This window comes from Onthophagus taurus, unplaced genomic scaffold, assembly GCF_036711975.1.
Source record: "Onthophagus taurus isolate NC unplaced genomic scaffold, IU_Otau_3.0 ScKx7SY_14, whole genome shotgun sequence".
NCBI classification, from domain to species: Eukaryota; Metazoa; Arthropoda; class Insecta; order Coleoptera; family Scarabaeidae; genus Onthophagus; species Onthophagus taurus.
Genome location: NW_027248939.1, coordinates 627,987 through 648,459, shown reverse-complemented (window position 1 = coordinate 648,459; position 20,473 = coordinate 627,987). Strand labels below are relative to the sequence as shown.

The 20,473-nt window shown below is 36.1% G+C and overlaps 3 protein-coding genes across 3 annotated transcripts; all 3 read left to right on the top strand.

Annotated features, from left to right (window-relative positions):
- The first annotated feature begins 872 nt into the window (after positions 1-872).
- Positions 873-6,151, top strand: LOC139432300 (uncharacterized). The gene is made up of 2 exons (XM_071200793.1): positions 873-4,731; positions 5,337-6,151. Exons 1-2 carry the CDS (start codon positions 873-875, stop codon positions 6,149-6,151), a joined length of 4,674 nt encoding a protein of 1,557 aa, XP_071056894.1.
- A 2,205-nt stretch (positions 6,152-8,356) lies between these two features.
- Positions 8,357-10,360, top strand: LOC111416038 (uncharacterized). The gene is made up of 4 exons (XM_023047980.2): positions 8,357-8,603; positions 8,653-9,819; positions 9,879-10,059; positions 10,112-10,360. The coding sequence occupies exons 1-4, from the start codon at positions 8,553-8,555 to the stop codon at positions 10,264-10,266; spliced, it is 1,554 nt and encodes a 517-aa protein (XP_022903748.2). The 5' UTR covers positions 8,357-8,552; the 3' UTR covers positions 10,267-10,360.
- Positions 10,361-18,030: 7,670 nt separating this feature from the next.
- Positions 18,031-19,954, top strand: LOC111416031 (luciferin 4-monooxygenase-like). The gene is made up of 4 exons (XM_023047973.2): positions 18,031-18,213; positions 18,271-18,478; positions 18,531-19,691; positions 19,743-19,954. The coding sequence occupies exons 1-4, from the start codon at positions 18,106-18,108 to the stop codon at positions 19,859-19,861; spliced, it is 1,596 nt and encodes a 531-aa protein (XP_022903741.1). The 5' UTR covers positions 18,031-18,105; the 3' UTR covers positions 19,862-19,954.
- Positions 19,955-20,473: the final 519 nt, after the last annotated feature.

The window sequence follows — 20,473 nt, the reverse complement described above, 5'->3', positions numbered from 1 at the left end:
CCGTTCACAGTGCGTCGGCGGCTTTTATTATTTTTTTGTTCCCAGTAACGCTCTCAGTGCGCTACCCCCTGGAGGGGCGTGGTCACCTACTTTGACGAATCCGGACAGGGCGACCGTCGATGTGAGAAATTTACCTGAACGGTGAACGGTGAACTTGACGGGCCTCTTGAGGTTCCCGGAATCTTCCTTAACCCTCTTCATCGGATCTAAAACAAACGGAAAATATATTAGTTAATATTCGCTAAATTAGCGATATCGGAAGTGGATTTGGAAAGGACAGTCGGGTTCCCGGATCGTCAGACGAGAAGCAGCCTTGGCCGTTTATGACGAAGGTGTTCAACGTCGTAATCCGTTAATCCCGCTAGGAGGGGATTTGGGTGGTCTTCGAGCCGCGTAAACTCGGTACTGGCTTTGTTCCGAATGAATTCCTCGATGGTCACTATCTGGGAATCATTGTGTGTTCAGAATTGTACTAATTACAATCATTCATTTCAATTTTAGTTTATTTACCGTCCGCTTAGCATCAATATGTTTATATTCAAATTTGGAATTTTCTTAGAGCAAGCCCGTGACGTTCGGAAACGGGTTTTCATGTTAAAAACCTTCTTTTCGTAAAACTTCATGTCGACCGAGATTAAGAGTGTATTTCGTATTGTTCATGTGATATTCGATATTATTAAATAGTTAAAAGTGACAGTTTTCTTTGTTTTTCTACACCGGACATTCAAGTAAGCTTTTAATTTCGATCTGTACAAAACATTTAATGGTCCTTCGAGCCGGATGGCTTCATTATTGATCAGAGTTTTTCTTTTACGCATTCATTTCGTGTTTCTTTAACTGTATCGTTGTGCGGAACATTTTTTCGATTAAATATGACTGCCACTGGTGAAACTAGCGATTTTAATCCAATTTTTGAGCGACAGACGGACCTTTTAACGGTAATTTCGCGGATCGTTGAGAATTTAAAGAGATTAGGGAAAGCAAAATGGACGCGGGGCGTAATTCAAAGTCGTATCGAACGTCTCGAAAATTGTTGGCACGAGTTCGATGAAAACCATCGGACAATTAATACTCATAAAAGTGATTATACTCAAACTGTTTATTTCACCGAAGATTTATACTCTCAATGCGAAGATTCGTATTTAAATGCAAAATCTTATCTTATAGACTGTTTGGCTCCGTTTTTGAGTTCAGCTTCCAGTGCCGGTTCCGAAAGAAGCGCTCGTCGATCCAATCTTAACGCGGAACCTGTTATAGAACGAGTCGCTTCCCCAATTCCGGAAATGCGCGCTTATAATACACGTTCTCGCTTACCTCAAATACAATTACCAACGTTCGATGGAAAATATTCCAACTGGTCTCAATTCCGCGATCTTTTCGTCTCATTAATTAATAACAATTCGGATTTGTCCAACGTGGAGAAATTTCATTACTTAAAATTAAGTTTAATTAATGAGCCCGCTCAATTAGTAAAAAACATTATTGTCAACAATGATAATTATGCAAGGGCATGGAACCTATTAATAGAACAATACGAGAATCGTCGTGAGTTAGTGGATTCTCAGGTTACAAACTTTCTTTCAATTCGACCGGTCAAGAACGAGTCCGCCGCTGAACTTAAACGTCTTGTCGCGGAAATTAAAGAGTCTCTTGGAGCTTTGGACGCCTTGGGTTGCCCCGTCGGTTATTGGGACAATTTAACTACACATTTAATTACGCGGAAATTAGATGTAGAAACGGTTAAAATATGGGAACAATCCATTAGCCATTATCGCGATCCTTGTACGTATGACGAACTGGTCGATTTTTTAACAAATCGTGTTCATACACTCGAGGCTATCGAGAAACATCCTGGAAGTAAGAAAGTGGTTGCAAATGCTAATCCATTCAAAAATCTTAATGTGAAAGCCCATAACATTTCTTCAGCATCAAAGGGTTGCAGCTTGTGTGGTGCAGCACATTACATTGCTGCTTGCAGTGCCTTTCTATCAAAAACACCAGTTCAAAGGGCAGAATATGTTACGTCGCATCGTCTTTGCTTTAATTGTTTAGGAAACCATTATCTTAATAAATGTCGCGTTTCTAAACGGTGTCATTATTGCCAAAATTTACATCATACCAGTCTTCATGATTCACCACCGGTAGCCAGATCTAGTAGTTCGAAATCACGAACAAACGATTCATCGACTAAGTCAAGTAACCCTAATCAACCCGCAATTCCGAGCACTTCACAAACCCAAAATTCTCCGTCAAGTCACCTCTTAAATTTATTTCACATTAACACCCCAGTTCTACTCGCCACAGCAATCGTTCGAATTGTATCGCCTCAGGGAGATTATGTCATGGCTCGAGCACTTATTGACCAGGGATCAGAAGTTTCCCTTATTGCAGAATCTCTAGTGCAACAATTACGGCTATCACGCCGTCCGGCTAACATACCAATTGCTGGTATCGGCTCACAGCGATTTAGTGTATCCAATGGTATTGTGTCGATCAAATTATTTTCACGTGTTAATCCATTTCTTTCATTTTCGGAGGAAGCTTTGATACTACCTAAGCTAACCTCATACTTGCCTCAAAAACAATTGCCACAGCTCCCGAACGATTTTATCGGCCTTCCATTTGCTGATCCTGACTTATCTTCTCCCAAGAAGATTGAATTAATTCTTGGTATCAAGCTATACACGAAAATAATGCAAAGCGAGCTTCGTTTGAGCGATGATGGTAATTTACTTGCTCAGAAAACTGCTCTTGGGTGGATTCTATCAGGTGTTGTCGATAACTCTTCACCTACCATCAATTCGAATCCTTACGGATTTCAACTGTCAATTGACCGTGAATTTGTGGACTTGATTCAAAAGTTTTGGAAAATAGAAGAAGAAACAATAACTACACTTTATCTCAGTCCTGAAGATCATAAATGCGAAAAGCATTTTGACCAAACTTATACACGCACCAATTCTGGTCACTTCGTGGTACGGTTACCTTTCCGGCGAGATCACAAAGACTTGGGAACTTCGTATTCAATAGCTGTTAAAACTTTTCTTCGATCAGAACTGCGTTTTGCTCGCGATGAAACTTTCAAACGACGATATAGTGATTTCATGCAAGAGTACTTAAGTCTTAATCATATGCGTCCTATTACCGAAAATTTAAAACTGCCACATTATTACTTGCCTCATCACGGTATTGTTCGCGAGTCGAGTGAAACGACTAAACTTCGCGTAGTTTTCAATGGCTCACAGCAGACTTCAACCGGCATTTCTTTAAATGACTGTTTATATACGGGACCCAAATTGCAGAATGAATTGATTGATGTTTTATTGCGATGGAGGCGTCATTGTGTGGTATTCGTTTGTGATTTAGAAAAAATGTATCGGCAGATTTTGGTCCACGAACATGATCAACGTTTCCAACAAATAATTTGGCGGGAAAATCCAGATAATGGATTACAAAGTTACGCGCTTACAACAGTAACATATGGATTATCCTGTGCACCCTATCTCGCCATTCGGTGTTTACACGTTCTTGCCGAAGAGCATCGTAAAACTCTACCCGTGGGGTGTTCTGTTCTTCTCAAAGACACTTACGTTGATGACATTATCTCTGGTTCAGATACTATTGATGAAGTGCAAGAGCTTATCTTTCAGCTTAATCGCGTTTTGATGGCGGGCGGTTTTACCGCAAGAAAATGGGTCTCAAACAACCCTGACGCACTGTTCCATCTATCGCCTGATTTACTTTCAAAATCCGGGATTTTTAATGTTGAGAATAACGATTCTCCCCGTGCGCTAGGTTTATCGTGGAATAACAAGACCGACGAGTTTATCTTTCATTTCGAACATTTGGAAAGCGATGTTCCAATTACTACCAAACGCGGTGTTCTATCTTTTATTGCAAGGATGTTCGATCCTCTCGGTTGGCTTTCGCCAGTTATCGTAATTGCAAAAATCATTATGCAAGAAATTTGGACGCGAAATATCGGTTGGGACGATTCTTTACCTCTTGATCTACAACATCAATGGAATGCGTTTCTTAATGATTTTAATAGCCTTCTAACAATACGTGTACCAAGGTGGATCGGTATATCTGGTTCGTGTGTATCGGTCGAGTTGCACGGTTTCGCGGATGCATCATTTAGTGCGTTTGGTGCCGTCGTATACGTTCGCGTGCTACGAGGTGATGAAGTGCGCGTTTCTGTGCTCATTTCGAAATCTAAAGTTGCGCCACTAAAAAGGGTCACAATACCGCGACTCGAATTGTGCGCCGCGCTGTTGCTCGCGAGGTTGGTAAAACGTGTGCGGTCTACTTTGGAGTGCGTCGATGTCCCGATCCACCTCTGGAGCGATTCCACCGTGGCCTTGTCCTGGATATGCAGTCATCCGTCACGATGGAAGGACTTCGTAAGGAATCGAGTTGTTGAGATTCAGGAGTTGAACCCGGTTCAATGGCGGTACGTACCAACCAAGGACAACCCGGCGGATTTGGTGTCTCGCGGCGTTCCGGCTGGAAGACTCCAGGGTGCAACTTTGTGGTGGTCTGGTCCGGAATGGTTGCAGCTACCTTCTTTCCGGTGGCTATCGCTTCGCCCAGTTCCTGATGATGACGCTAATGTGGAAGGACGACCTCTGCCTACTTCAAATAACATTATTTCTTCCGCAACTGGATGGGATTTAAAAGAAAGATTTTCCTCTCTCAACAAATTGCTCCGTGTTACCGCATGGTGCATGCGTATTTTCAAAAAAAAAAATTATCTTTGGTTTCAGATATTCTATTGCCGGATGAAATCAATAACGCGTTGATGTTCTGGGTGCGTGAGTGCCAGCAGCTTTCTTTCGCGGACGAGTTGCGGATTCTGAGTTCCGGGGGTGCTGTGGCGCGTTCAAGCCCTTTATACCGTCTCTTACCGTTCATTGACGGAAGTGGACTGCTTCGACTAACTGGACGTCTCCGTTTTTCTAATCTCGACTGGGATGAGAAACATCCCATTCTTCTTCCAAAGATCTCAACAGTCATTACGCTATTAATTGCAAGCCATCATCGAGCTACTCTTCATGGTGGGACTCAACTTACTCTTTCATCCTTGCGACGCCGTTTTTGGATCGTCGGAGGTCGAGTTCCCATCAGGGCATTCATTCAGCGATGTATGGTTTGTGCCAAGCAACGAGCTCTCACTACACAGCAGCTTATGGGACAACTGCCTCCCGCTCGAGTTACTCGTTCAAGACCATTCCTTCACACAGGGGTGGACTACGCCGGCCCCTTCCAACTTTGTCATCTTCGTGGTCGCGGAAGTAAGATCTATAAGGCTTATTTAGTACTTTTTGTATGTTTAGCTACTTCGGCCATGCACTTGGAGCTTGCCACGGACTACACGACCGCTGGTTTTCTGGCCGCCTACAAACGCTTCTCTGGCAGAAGAGGAATTGCCGAATGTATATACAGCGACTGCGGAACTAATTTGATCGGCGCGGACCGGGAGCTCCGACGTATGTTCTCCGCCGCATCCCGGGAGTGGAGAGAAATAGCACATCTTCTTAGCGGCGATGGCACCAGGTGGAAATTTAACCCACCTGGAGCTCCTCATTTTGGCGGGAAGTGGGAAGCCGGTGTAAAATCCGTAAAGGGGCATCTTCGTAAGGTTGTTGGGTCCTCAATACTAACCTTCGAAGAATTTAACACCGTATTAATTCAAATTGAGGCAGTACTCAATTCACGACCTCTATGCCCCATATCAGACGACCCAAATAACTTTGATGTTCTTACACCGGCCCATTTTCTAATTGGTTCATCGCTTACCGTTGTTGCTGAGCCTTCTGTCTTCAACGAGAAGATATCTCGACTGTCAAGATGGCAACTTTTACGACATATGATCGAAGACTTCTGGAGTAAATGGGGGAAGATTTATTTGCAATCCATACATAATGGCACAAAGTGGTTCGAACAGAAAAATTTACCTCAGGTGGGACGGTTGGTGCTCATCCGGGACGAACGTCTTCCACCTGCCAAATGGTCTTTGGGTCGAATAACTGAGATTCACACCGGACCTGACAGTCACGCACGCGTAGCTACGTTGAAGACAGCAACAACAATACTTACACGCCCGTTCGCTAAATTAAGTGTTCTTCCGAATTGCGAAACATTGCAGTAATTCAACTTATTTTTCAAATTTAATATTTGTTGATAAATTTTCTTTAAATTTTCGATTATTATATTATTTTCATTTTAAATATTATTATTCTAGCCTTTTTTGATGTGGTTGTATGTAAAGTTAATTTTTTTTTGCTCTCTATGATAGTTTATTTTCAGTAGGTGCCGGTCGTTAGTTATATTTTGCTTTCATTCTTTCGATTGCCGATGTTTTCGGCAAGGCGGGCGGTAATGTTCAGAATTGTACTAATTACAATTATTCATTTCAATTTTAGTTTATTTACCGTCCGCTTAGCATCAATATGTTTATATTCAAATTTGGAATTTTCTTAGAGCAAGCCCGTGACGTTCGGAAACGGGTTTTCATGTTAAAAACCTTCTTTTCGTAAAACTTCATGTCGACCGAGATTCAGAGTGTATTTCGTATTGTTCATGTGATATTCGATATTATTAAATAGTTAAAAGTGACAGTTTTCTTTGTTTTTCTACACCGGACATTCAAGTAAGCTTTTAATTTCGATCTGTACAAAACATTGTGCAGTGTCGCATTACTGACAAACCAAGGAGCATCGAATGCCACCCTTAGGACCTTGTTCTGAACCACTTGGAGTTTTTGCACGTGCGAGTGCGCGGCGTAACCCCAGACTGAAGAAGCGTATGTCATCGCAGGTCTGATAACCGCTTTGTAGAGTCGAATCTTCCGGAGAGGATCCAACTTACTTCGGCGATTTATCAGAGCGTACAGATTGACCAGAGCTACCTTCGCCCGGTTCGCCATGACATCGATGTGAATTTTTCAAGTTAGTTTAGAGTCCAGAATGACACCCAAATACCTGGTTTCGGAATGCCAGGGAAGCTCGTTCCCTCGCAGTACCAACGCATCGGGGGGTCTCTGTCTACGCCGAGTAAAGAGTACTGCGGTACTTTTATCAGCGTTGATTTTGACCCGCCACTTTGCGAAGTAGTCTTGCAGCTGATCCGATGCTGTCTGCAGTCTACGAGCGGCGATCTCGGGAGACCAAGATCTGCTGTAGATGCACACATCGTCGGCGTACATCGCTAACTGAGTGCCCTCGCACAAAATTTGTGATTAAATTAACAATTTTTATGAGAAAATGTTAAGAGATAAAAAAGTTGCGTATTGAATCCCACTATTTAAATCAATTTTTAAATAGAAAAATGTAGACGCATTAAAAAATTCTGATGTGAAATATTATAGGGGTTGATTTTTTCACCCCCTTGTAATAACATTTTAGGGTTACAAAAATCGTCAAGAGGTGTCATTTTATTAGTAATAGTTATCTACCAAATTTCATTCTTCTAAACTCCTCCGTAGTGGATATATTAAATGAAAATTTTTTTCCCTAACTTTAGAGTGCTGTAACTTGGAGGAGAAGGGTTTTGAACAAAAACCTATATGAAAGACAACCCTTAATTTTAGCTGAAAAATCACCCCTTGAAATTGTAAAGGAAGCACATTCCTATTTTATAAAACAATTAAAGTAATAAATATGGTAATGTGATGCCTTGTGCTTATTGGACAATTATTATTACAAATTGTGAAACTAGATATTAAGTAGTCATTTAATTATTGTTAAGTCAACATGTAAACGTCGTACCAATTAATAAAATATAATAAATGTAGGATTAGATTGTCAAATTAAAAAACACCTGTTTTAACAGTAACAAACTAAACTATTTATTAATGTAAAATGACAAACTATTAAACATTTAGTCGTTAAACATATTTAACACTCTTTTATTTACAAATGTATTAATCATTTATTTTATAAGAAAATAGTTCAATTACTCTTTACGTCTTTACTCGTACCCGCTCTTCTTCATACTGCCCCAGTCTCTCTCTACTGTTCTCCCTCTGAATTGTGCTCTCTCTCAATCCCACATAAATATTATTCTTTGAGTTTCATATAAAACACTAAATAGTTCATAAATAAAGATGGTTTATTACAAAATCTTTCGCATCAATTTAGAAATGTGAATGTTTCATTAAATGATCTAAAACGCGGTTATTGCAGTACCCCCTCATCTTCGATCATTTCAATTTCGAGAAAATAAGATTAGATACAGACGTAGACGAAGATATTTTATTTAAGAAAACGAGTCTAACAAGTTTTTTTCTGTATTAATTGGCTCTATTTATTTTTTTAACTATACCTAATTTTTTTTTTTTCGAAAAGTGATTTGTGTGCAGCATTTGAAATGTTTTCAATCTAACATAAATTGATACGAGAAATTGATAACTACATGATAATTACACCAATTTTCTACACATGCCCATTAATAAGTTGAAATTGGTTCAATCGATTATTAATTATTAAACATTCTCCTTACGCCATTATATAGCCCTGTACGATTTAATTTAATTCAGAAAAGACGTACAGATGATGAAGGTGATATTTTATAAATTTATATCGATATATTGTCTGATTAAGGTGAGAATTAATTAATTAACCCTTTTAAATCTTTAAAGTAATATTTTAGGATCTGTTGGGAATACCGCCAGGTTTTGCCAATAAAACTTCATTTCCGATTGGTGTGCTAGTACACATATGTCTTCTCACGTTATCATTTATAATTATATTATGTTTGATCGTTTCATGTATTATAATACAAATCTTTTTGTGGGGAATGGATTTGTGGTTAATGTACAAATTGGGCCGGAATTACGGTGGTAGATTAATAGGACAAGACGCAGCTATGGAATCGACCGACGAGAAAATTCCGATTTCGATCATAATAATTTTGAATCATGACGAAGATCGGGCAGCCCTTAATAAACGGTTAGAAGAAACATGTAAAAGAGTACATAACAGTCTTAGTAAACTATCGTGTACAATAGAAAGGTGTTTGGGTTTTCCTTATTACGTAAAGAATCAAGTAACTGACGAAGATACCTGTGATTACACTAAAGTTAACGATAAAGAATATTTAACCAGAGATGAATTATTGGAACATATTCGCAAGAACTGCATGGTTAACGTTATTAATCAAAAAAGGTTATGGTATGGACGAATATTTACGCAGAACGTTATATGGAATAAACAAAGCGAAACGAAGAAACAAGCAGCGGTAATGTTAGTCTTCAGACATTCTTTGGCCGATGGTGTTGCTCTAATAGGATTCTTAAAAAATTTTATGATCCGTGAAAAAAATCCTCAACTTATGCAACTCGACCCAAAATATACAGCAAAACCAAAATTTTCCCTCGATAACGCTTACATTTATCGCAATCTACTCACTTCTAATCGAGATGAACCCAAATTTAATGTGATAAATAACGAACGTCATGTAGTCTTTTATATAGAAGACGAAATTAAATATGTTCCGTTAATAAAAAAAATCAAAAATAAGTTAGGGATAGGATTTACTGAGATATTAATTGCTGGATTAACCGCTAGTTTAGCGGAAATACTAGCGAGAAGAGGTGAAAAAATGGATAAGTGCTCCACAGTAGTTATATTTAGGCCCATAGACGAAGATTTAGTGAGTATTGTTAATGGAACGTACAATTACAATAAACTTACGAATAACTCAATACCAATTGTACTTAACACTCAAGTTACAATGAAGAAAGAATCTACGATGTTGGATCGGCTTAAATCCATTGGAAATGAACTTAATAAAGGAAAATTTTCAATTGATGGTTTGGTAACAATAACCACTACAAATAATAATTAAAATTAAACGAATATATTTAAAATGTTTAGGCGTATTATGAACTTTCAAACCTTGGACATTTGATACCTTCTCCCATTGTAAAACAAATCGTTTCCCACACTAGTAACTTAACAGCAGTTGCAACTAATGTTGGTGGATTGAAAGTGGGAACAATAGCTGGATGTGAAGTTGAAGCAGCTATGTCATTTATTACGTACTTCTGCAATACATGTATTAATTAACTAATTACGGAAACATCAATTTTTATAATCTTATTTTTTAGGTTTTGTTTTATCGATAATTTCGAAAGACGATCGTTTTCAATTAGCTCTTACTATGAAGGAGAATGTTGTGAAAAGTAGAAAAGAAGCTCAAGATGTTATTGATAACGTATTTATGTTTGTTGATAATTTAAGTGAAGAATTACAAATCCAATAATCTAAATCATTTCTTACGATTACTATTGCATAAGATATAAAAGCACAATTATTGTAACTGAAGAATAAATAAATATAAAATTTCATTCAACTAACACTGCTCTTTGATGCGGCGCGATGTTACTTTCAGTTTGTAATACTTTCAACAACTGCATGGTAGCCCCGAAGGTGGTGGTATACAATGTGGATAATAGTTTGAGTAACGAGGCGATGATGAAAGAACTGTTTAAAAACAATATAGAGGGTGATATGGGAAAAGTTCAAGAAGGGAGCAAAAATGGTGTTTAACTCTGGAAAAAAGGATATCTACTAAAGTAATAGAAGTGAGTGGAAAAGTGTATAATAATAATAATAAAGGCCTTTATTTTGCATATAACAATAATACAATTCAACTGACATGATTTGCTATATAGGCGAGGTTCAGTTCGGAGACTGCTCTACCACCTAACCTATAATCAAGGGTGAGCACTACCCGGGTAATTTTATACCGGGGTAAATACCCGGGTAAATACCTGGGTATAGAAAGTACTCGGGTATTTTCGAGGTACCCGGGTATTTTGAATGTAATTTAATAGTATCCAATAAATTTAAATATAGTGGGGATATCATTATAAATATGTGCATTGAGAAATTGCAGAGTAGGTTTTCAACCATTTTTGTTCTAAAGAGCTACGATTCCATAGGTGCGTGTGTATTGTTACCAAATTTTAAATAGAGATGGTTGTCAGGTATGAAGGACCCACATTTAAGCATTGGACTTAAAAGAGGACGACGTTGAAAGTTCGCGTGGGGAGGAAAATAACCTAGAACCTAGATGACTACTTTGATTTTAATGAAAGTGAAGTACAAAAAAACGTTAAGCAAACTAAACATTATGGACCAAAAGTTTAGTTAGAACTACTACGATGTTTAGATGATAAACGTACAAATTTAAACATTATTCATGAGTACCCAACATTAAAAAAACTGTTTCTAAAACACAATACCGCATTACCATCATCGGCACCTGTCGAAAGGTTATTCTCATTGGCCAACATGGTCCTAACTCCAAGACGCCAAGCGCTATCAGACGACAACTTTGACATGTTGACATTATTGAATGCTAACAAACATTTATTAGACTTTAATTTATTATAATATAATATATCACGTAAATAGTAAAATATACAATGTAAGAAAATATTTTTTGAAGTATGTAGTACAACCCAATTATCACTTTTATTTACAAGTTGTTGTTCATTTTTAACACAATCGTAACTTTTTTTTAAATACCCGTACCCGAGCACCCGCTAATAGTACCCGGGTACTGTACTCGGGTACTTTAAATTGTGAAAAGTACTCGTAAAAAGTATCCGATACCCGAATAGTATTAAAGTACCCGTACCCGTTACCCTGGTATTTTCATTCAGTACCCGTGCCGATCTTTGCCTATAATACAGTTCAAAAACCTGACAAAATTAATAATAATATTACTAACACGCGGCGAAAACATTACAAAATAAAGTGAACTAGCATTTATATACACGAAAAATGAAATTTGGGGAATATGTTTAACTCATAATAGGGCACGTTTTGACCCTACTTGTACTTTCAACCTACGCTTCTAAACTACTAAACGTAACCACCCCCATTCAATTTATGCCTAGATTTTTTTTATGAATATGATAAATACATTGGAAAAATATCAGTTAGATAGATAAAACTATTCTAAAACTTTTTGTCTCTCTGATGTTCTTCGAAAATTTAATAATTTCTGAGAAAAAAAATAATTAAGCAAACACTAACTGTTAAGCTGTAGGGTTGTTAATCGAAAGTTGGAATGAATTTTTAATGAAAAAATCTTAGTAGGCTTTGCAATCTTTGTCAGAAATATTTTTAACGTTTAAATGTCAGTGGTTTTCGTACGATTATTATTGTTTTATTTAAAATTTTGAACGTCGAGTGAACGAGCGTAATGCGATAGAACTTTATTTAAAAATTAATTTGAAAAACAATAATAATAATAAGGAAAACACTGACATTTAAACATCAAAAATATTTCTGACAAAGATTGCAAAGCCTACTAAGATTTTTTCATTAAAAATTCATTCCAACTTTTGATCGACAACCCCGTTGTTTAACGTGCAGTGTTTGCTTTATTATTTTTTTTAACATTTTTTTTGACAAGAAAGTTTTAGGATACTTCCATCTACCTAGATAAAATTTTTTTAATGTATTTATCATCTGCATAAAAAAAATATTAGCAAAAATGTAAAGGGGGTGGTTACGTTTAGTAGTTTAGAGGGGTAGGTTGAAAGTACAAATAGGGTTAAAACATGCGCCCTATTATGAGTTAAACATATTCCCCAAATTTCATTTTCCTAGCGTTTATGGTTTTTGAGAAAAGAAAATTAAACCAAAATTTTCCGCCATTTTTGGAGGGGTGTAGCTCCTTAGGGGAGCCGAAGTCGCCCATGGTTCATATATCAAAGTACCCTTAAAATTCACTAAAGAATCACCCCTTGAAGTTTGTTGCAGTCATTCAGATACACCCTGAATAAGTATATATGATAATTAATGAATCCAATGAGGATTTTTCGCCAAGCAATTCATATTAAACAAATGCATGGAGCACCACATGGCCATGAGGTTGCGTGCGCAATCCGTGATAGCTTACGTCACGAAAACCCCCCTGCTCTTGCTCCTCGCCCACAAACTAAAATCAAAGTATTGCAGCATAGGAACTTAGACAACCTTGCATGCGCAAATGCCAATTCTCCCACATTTAGGTTTGACAACGCCGCAATTTTCAAGTATCATACGTTTTCCCGCCGTTTACCTGCAATTTACTCCCACTTCTACATGGTCTGTCCCAAACGCGCCACACGTGACACCCGTGACCAAAGAAATTGTATTACTATAGTCGAGCCGTCGAATTTGTGCAGTGGTAAATCACCGTGACAGGTACTTACAAAAAAGGGGGTAGTCGGTTCCTTCGTTATGTAACCGCCTACTCCCATCAGGGTCTATAAGGCGCAGCTACACTATACGAGAATAAACCTTCCTTTACAGTCAGATAAGAAGTTATGAATACCGTTCACAGTGCGTCAGCGGCTTTTATTATTTTTTTGTCTCCAGTAACGCGCTAAGTGCGCTACCCCCAGAAGGGGTGTGGTCACTTAATTTGACGAATCCGGACAGGGCGACCGACGATGTGAGAAATTTACCTACCTGTCACGGTGATTTATCACTGCACAAATTCGATGGCTCGACTATAGTTCCCTAGGAGGACCTATCATAAATCATGTCCAGATACTTTTTCCGGGTGATAATTACTGCCACTACTGTTTCTGAGGGTCATAAAAACCACCAGAAATATCGGACTATACCGGTATTCAGCATTTTCAGGAAACTAACACAAACGGATTGTATTATACCGCACAGTTCATTCCATTATCAACCACATAAAAACGCAGCAATTCATGCTTACATACAAAGAACATTTAACACACCTACGAGTTATGAAAATTTAAATAAAGAACAAGAAACAATTCAGACAATAGCATTGAATAACAAATTTCGGGAAACCTATGTAGATAATTTACTTGAAAGATATCATTTTAAACAATCAATAACAAATTCAACAACTCTAACAGTAAATGAAACACCCAAGATTGCGAGATACAGATTCATTCCATTTGTTAATAAACTTATCTATAAAATTAATTCAATTTTCCGAAAGAATGGTATGAGAGACTATCCATTTGAATCAACTATCCCTTCATCACACATAAATCTCATAAGTACGAAGGCTTTCACGGCCGATGTGAATTAAACTAAAATTAGAACTAAAACTAGAACTAACACTAGAAACTTTCGGGTTTTGCCGTACGTCTTTTAATAAAAGGTTTGACGTTTCGGATGCCATTTGCAACCTTCTTCAGAAACTGGTTCGAAGTGACGAGATCAAAAATCGTTCCCGATTTTTAATCTCGTCACTTTCACTTTCAAGCTTTGCATAGAGAGGACCCACAGTTTACATAACCCTGAACAGTTTTTTAAAAAATTATACAGGCTGGTCACAAATGTGCGCCGAATTTCCTTATCTCGAAAAGTCGAAAACTTCATTTTTTTAAATGGCAACCCCAATTTTTTCCTTCACCAGCGTATTGTACGCTAAAAAATAAGGGAACTTTGCCGTTACATCCCTATATCTAAAATGTATGGTTTCCCTAGAAAGTTAAAAAAAAATAAAATTTTCTTGATTTTTAGTAAATTTAAATTTATTAGTTGACTTTCGTTTGATGGAAGTGATATGAAACAAAAACTATTGTACGCTAGAATGTAAAGAGGCTTTGTGATTAACATCAAAACGAAGCTGCTTTTGAAGATACAGCCCATAGTGAGGCTGCAATCAAAAATTCTCCTCAAAGCCCGATCTCCACACATTTTGTAACTTTCGTAATAGAATAAAACTTATAAAAGCACAAGACAAAATGAAGGTACTATATTTAACAATATAAATGAAAAAATAAAAAACAAGAACGAAAAATTAATATAACTATAGTAAATGTTCGAACTGGTTGCCCTCAACTTCCAAACATTTATGAATTCTTTTAAAAACCCGGCATGAGCGGCACTCCGAATTTCTTCGGAAGAGAGAGATCAAAATGCATCGCGGAGTCTTTCTTTGCATTCTTCCTTTGTTGTCATCGGTGTAGCATACATGATACCTTTTATACGGAAAAATTTGTCATAACAGAAAAATTTAATGAAGTGATATCGGGTGAACGGGGAGGCCATTTATGGGGTTAATTGTTAGCTATCCAACGATCGTCAAAACGATTTTGTAAAAGGTTATACAGATACATTTCCGGACAAAGATGTCCGGAAATGACGTGTAAAACGCAAGACCACATGTACCTCGACCAAAAATATGATGATTTAACTCAACTTATCTATATACAAAATTGCTTAGTTTAGCCGCTAGAGGGCTTTAAAAATAATGCGTTTTTTAAATTTTTTTTTAAATAAGTCGAAAAATCCTCATTGGATTCATTAATTATCATATATACTTATTCAGGGTGTATCTGAATGACTGCAACAAACTTCAAGGGGTGATTCTTTAGTGCATTTTAAGGGTACTTTGATATATGAACCATGGGCGATTTCGGCTCCCCTAAGGAGCTACACCCCTCCAAAAATGGCGGAAAATTTTGGTTTAATTTCTTTTTCTCAAAAACCATAAACGCTAGGAAAATGAAATTTGGGGAATATGTTTAACTCATAATAGGGCACGTTTTGATCCTATTTGTACTTTCAACCTACCCTTCTAAATTACTAAACGTAACCACCCCCTTTACATTTTTGCTAATATTTTTTTTATGCAGATAATAAATACATTAAAAAATGTTTACCTATAGTCGAGCCGTCGAATTTGTGCAGTGGTAAATCACCGTGACAAGTACTTACAAAAAAAGGGGTAGTCGGTTCCTTCGTTATGTAACCGCCTACTCTTGCCAGGGCGTATAAGGAGCAGCTAAACTATACGAGAATAAACCTTCCTTTACAGTCAGATAAGAAGTTATGAATACCGTTCACAGTGCGTCGGCGGCTTTTATTTTTTTTTGTCCCCAGGAACGCGCTCAGTGCGCTACCCCAGGAGGGGTATGGTCACTTACTTTGACGAATCCGGACAGTGCGACCTTCGAGGTGAGAAATTTACCTACCTGTCACGGTGATTTATCACTGCACAAATTCGACGGCTCGACTATAGGTCCAGGGACGCACTCCTTTTTTATTTTATTTTAAATTCCACAAAATAAAACAGAAATGTAGTAAAGAATATAAATTTACTTATACTTAAATGATTTTACAAAAAAAGGAAGTATTAATTTATAATATAAAAATTAAAACATATTTGTTATAATTATCTTAGAATTAGTTTTTCACACTAAATAATAAATTTTATAATAATAATCATAAATTATTTAAGCAAATGTACTTTTTAGATAGATTTAAATAAATTGTTGTATTTTCACACAAAGTAATGATATTTAAGTTTTTAAATATTATGTTATTGAAATTTTCGTTAATGTGGACCTGAACAACTCACGCCAGAGTTTGGGGTTCGTAAACTACCTGTATACAACCCCATCTTTGGTCGTTATATGACTGCAATGAAGTCATAAAAACCACCAGAAATATCGGAAACTATACCGTCGCTCTCTGTTTCTAATATACAATTTATGTTGTTGTAAATTTCGTTTATAAGATTATAATATACCCCAAAATCTTGAACGTCTTCGCCATGCCAAGTTATAAATATGTCGTTCACATACCTCTTCCTAAATATTATATTTTTGCTCATTTCTGCTTTTAGTAGTTTAGATTCAAAGTTATTCATAAATATGTCTGAGAAGGGAAGTAACACAACTATGGCACACCTATTTCGATGAAATTTGGTACAGTCATAGAATGGGCTAAAATAAGGCCCTGAGTCGAGTTTTAGAGGTTGAAAGTTTTGGGGAAAAAGTACATTTTTGCCTATATTTCGAAAGTGAAAAGTGCTATCTAAATTTGGTGAATTGAAACTGGTTATTCATTTCTAATAAGCTATTATTTGATGTATTATACATATACTACAGAGTGATCGATTTTGATGGCGTTTAATATACTATATAATATTTTTTTGTTCTCATTCGTCGTAGATCAAACGCAGCGAAGTTACGGGTTTACATATAACCACTGCAGTGCACTGCTCGAAAGAATGATGTGATAAAGCTGTCAGGAATTTTGAACATATTTTAAACAAAATCGTAAATTAGTCGCTTAATAAAATTTGTAGTTTAAAGTAAGGCATATACGACATTTGGGGGTAGTGGGGGTTAACTACCCCCTTAAAAATTAATTCTATTCTAGGCATTACTTGTCGAGTTTGGCGAAATATGTCACGGTATTTGTTTTATATGTGAAGTAAAAAATGTTTGAAAATGGTTATAAGGGTTGGGAGTTAGGGGAAGAGGTAAATATAAAACTGTTGAAAATTTATGGGTTAGAAGTAACGAAGAAAAAATAAATACCTTTGCGGAACACCTGCGTAACATCTTTCAACCTCACCCAGATTTATCCCAGCATAGAGAACTAAATTCCGCCTCTTATGTAACCGGTCCACCGATAAAAAAAAATAAATCTGAGCTTAAAACACTTATAGACTCCCTAAAATAAATCGCTCGGTAACAATCTTATAACCGAACTGGTTCTTAAACATATGCCTGAGCATGTGCTACGAATGGTACTGCTTATCTTCAACGCAATCTCAAGACTAGTATCATTCCCGATACAATGGAAGGTGCCGCAGATAACTATGGTACTGAAACCAAATAAAATCACGAGCGACGAGACTTCCTACCGCAATATAAGTTTACTTCCATTGCTTTCAAAAGTGTTCGAAAAGCTCTTATTGAAGAGACTTCAGAGCATCGTAGTAAATAAAAAGTTAATTCCTAACTATCCATTTGGATTTAGAAAACTGCTTGGTACTATAGAACAAGTACACAGAGTAATGAGATCAACTAGATCGAATTTGGAGTTTCTATCTTTAAATTTAATCCAATACCACAACAATTGTAATTATTCATGCAAGTTTTGTTTTGATTCAAATTTAGTTTAATTTAACACGATTATTTACTCAAAACTTTTTTGTTGTTAATTTGTTTGGAACAAAAATTTAATACAAGGTTTCAACTACACTTAACTTTTTAACGTATATAAAACAAGTACTTCAATAAATAAGTTTGTAGTTCTGTAAATGTGGTTTACAATCCTTCTAGGTTTTAGACTTTCAAATTGTTATTAAAACATGGATCGTATTTTACATGGACCGAAACTATTAACACCTATTCCATTGGTTTCTCTTGGAATCAGATTATTTGATAAACTCAAAGAAAAAGATGACAAAGTTTTATTTGTATACGAAACTTGCACGTAAGAAAAAATTATAAATATTAATTACGATCAATTTTAGATTGACGTGTCAAATGATCAAAAGATTACAAACAAAGAATTTTTAATTTTATCTTGTAAATTAGCTGAAAGTCTTCGATGTTGTGGTTTTAAACAAAACGACGTTTTAGCTATATCGGGGGAAAATAGTATTTTTTATTACGTTCCTGTAGTTGCTGGGTTATTTCTTGGAATGATTTCTGGATTTATTAATCAAACTTATACGAAAAGTATTTTGTTATAAACTTTTTTTTATTAAACATAATAAATTAATTATTTCAGATGAATTTTTAAATCTATATGATATCTACCAACCAAAAATTGTTTTTATATCTTCGAAAGTATTAAATATTTTTATTGAGGAAAAAAATAAATTTCAAGATTTAAAAATAATAATCTTAGACGACGAAGACGTTTCAGGCTATGATACTTTAAGTACCTTTATAGAAAAGAATTGTAACAAAAATATTTGCATCGATAACTTTAAACCTAACAACGTCAATCCAATTGATCAAACTGCTTTTATTACCTCTTCTTCTGGTACAACAGGATTACCTAAAGCTGTTATGATAACTCACGATAACATAGCAATGAGAGTAAATCAATTATACGACCCAAGAGTTTCCTTGGCAAAAGAAGAAATCATATTCTCAATACTCCCATTTTTCCACGTTTCCGGTTTAGTAGTAAACATATCCCACGTAATGAGAGGGAGCCAAATTATTACGATGAAACGATTCAACGAAAAATTATACTTAGAATCAATCGAAAAACACCACATAACACATTTAGCGATTGTTCCGACAATGGCTTACAGTTTTGTTAAAAGTCTCATTTTTAAAAATTACGGCGTTTCAACAATCGAAGAACTTTTCTGTGGAGGCAATTCGTTAAACGAGAAAATCGAAGAAGAACTCGTCGCGTTATTTCCAAATTTAAAATGTTTTCGTCAAGGGTATGGATTAACGGAAGCTACATTAGGGGTAACAATGATGCGAACTGGTGAAAAAAAAGTTGGATCTGCAGGAAAAATCGTTCCTGGAATGTCGCTTTGTATTTGCGATGAATTTGGAAAACGGTTAGGATCTCATGAAGCTGGCGAAATTCTTGTAAAAGGAAGACTGGTTACAAAAGGATATTATCGTAACCCGGAAGCCACTAAGAATACTTTTGTTAATGAGTGGTTGCACACGGGTGATTATGGTTATTACGACGAGGAAGGATTCGTTTTTATAGTCGATAGACTTAAAGATGTAATTAAATATAAAGGGTTTCAAGTAGCACCGGTTGAAATCGAGGGGATTTTATTATCACATCCAAAGGTGAAAGCGGCTTGCGTTGTTGGTAAACCAGATAAACTTGCTGGGGAATTACCCACTGGGTTTGTAGTTAAACAACCAAATGTGGACATAACTGAAGAAGAATTGATTCAATTTGTGGCAGGTAATACCATTTTTTTTAAATTGAAATATATTTGAAGTTTTATTCTTTAAGAACGAATTTCGAAAACGAAACACTTACGAGGAGGGATTTATTTCGTGGAAGATTTACCAAAAACAGCGATTGGAAAAATAAAAAGAAAAGTTTTAAGAGATTCGCTTAAATGTGTTTAATAATAATAACACGTTTACTTCGTTTTTAATATGTATTGCAGGTGGTAGAAAATTTCTTGTATTCAGGTGATAATAATAAAATCTGAAAAAATACCTTTGAACAATGTTGATCAATTTTAAATTCGTAGTTTTAGATTAATTGATTGAATTGTGCATTGAATAATGTTCAAGTGATATTGATGGCATTGATGAATGTTATGTTAAAAAGCAATTAAAAACTCAAAATGATTCAAAAACAAAAAGAACGCACGAGATCTTTGTCTATGTAATATTTTATAGAAATAGTATTTTATTTTCGGGGTATGTCAAACCCCACCTAGTATTTGAGATTAATTCACCTAGTATACGGACGGTTAATTAATGAAATTAACAAATTTCATTTAACAGAAAGAAATATATTCTTGAAGGAAGATTATTACTCTTGGCTCAACCTTATCATATTCTTGTATATCCACACGATCATTTTGTTGAGTGAAGAAAAACCACATATTCTCTAAGCAAGTATACAAATATTATTGATTCTCAAGAAAGCGAATTCTTAGTGAAAGTAAATCAATAATCTTGAAAAAGAATATCTTAGTGTTGAGTCAACAATCACATTTTCGTATCGAG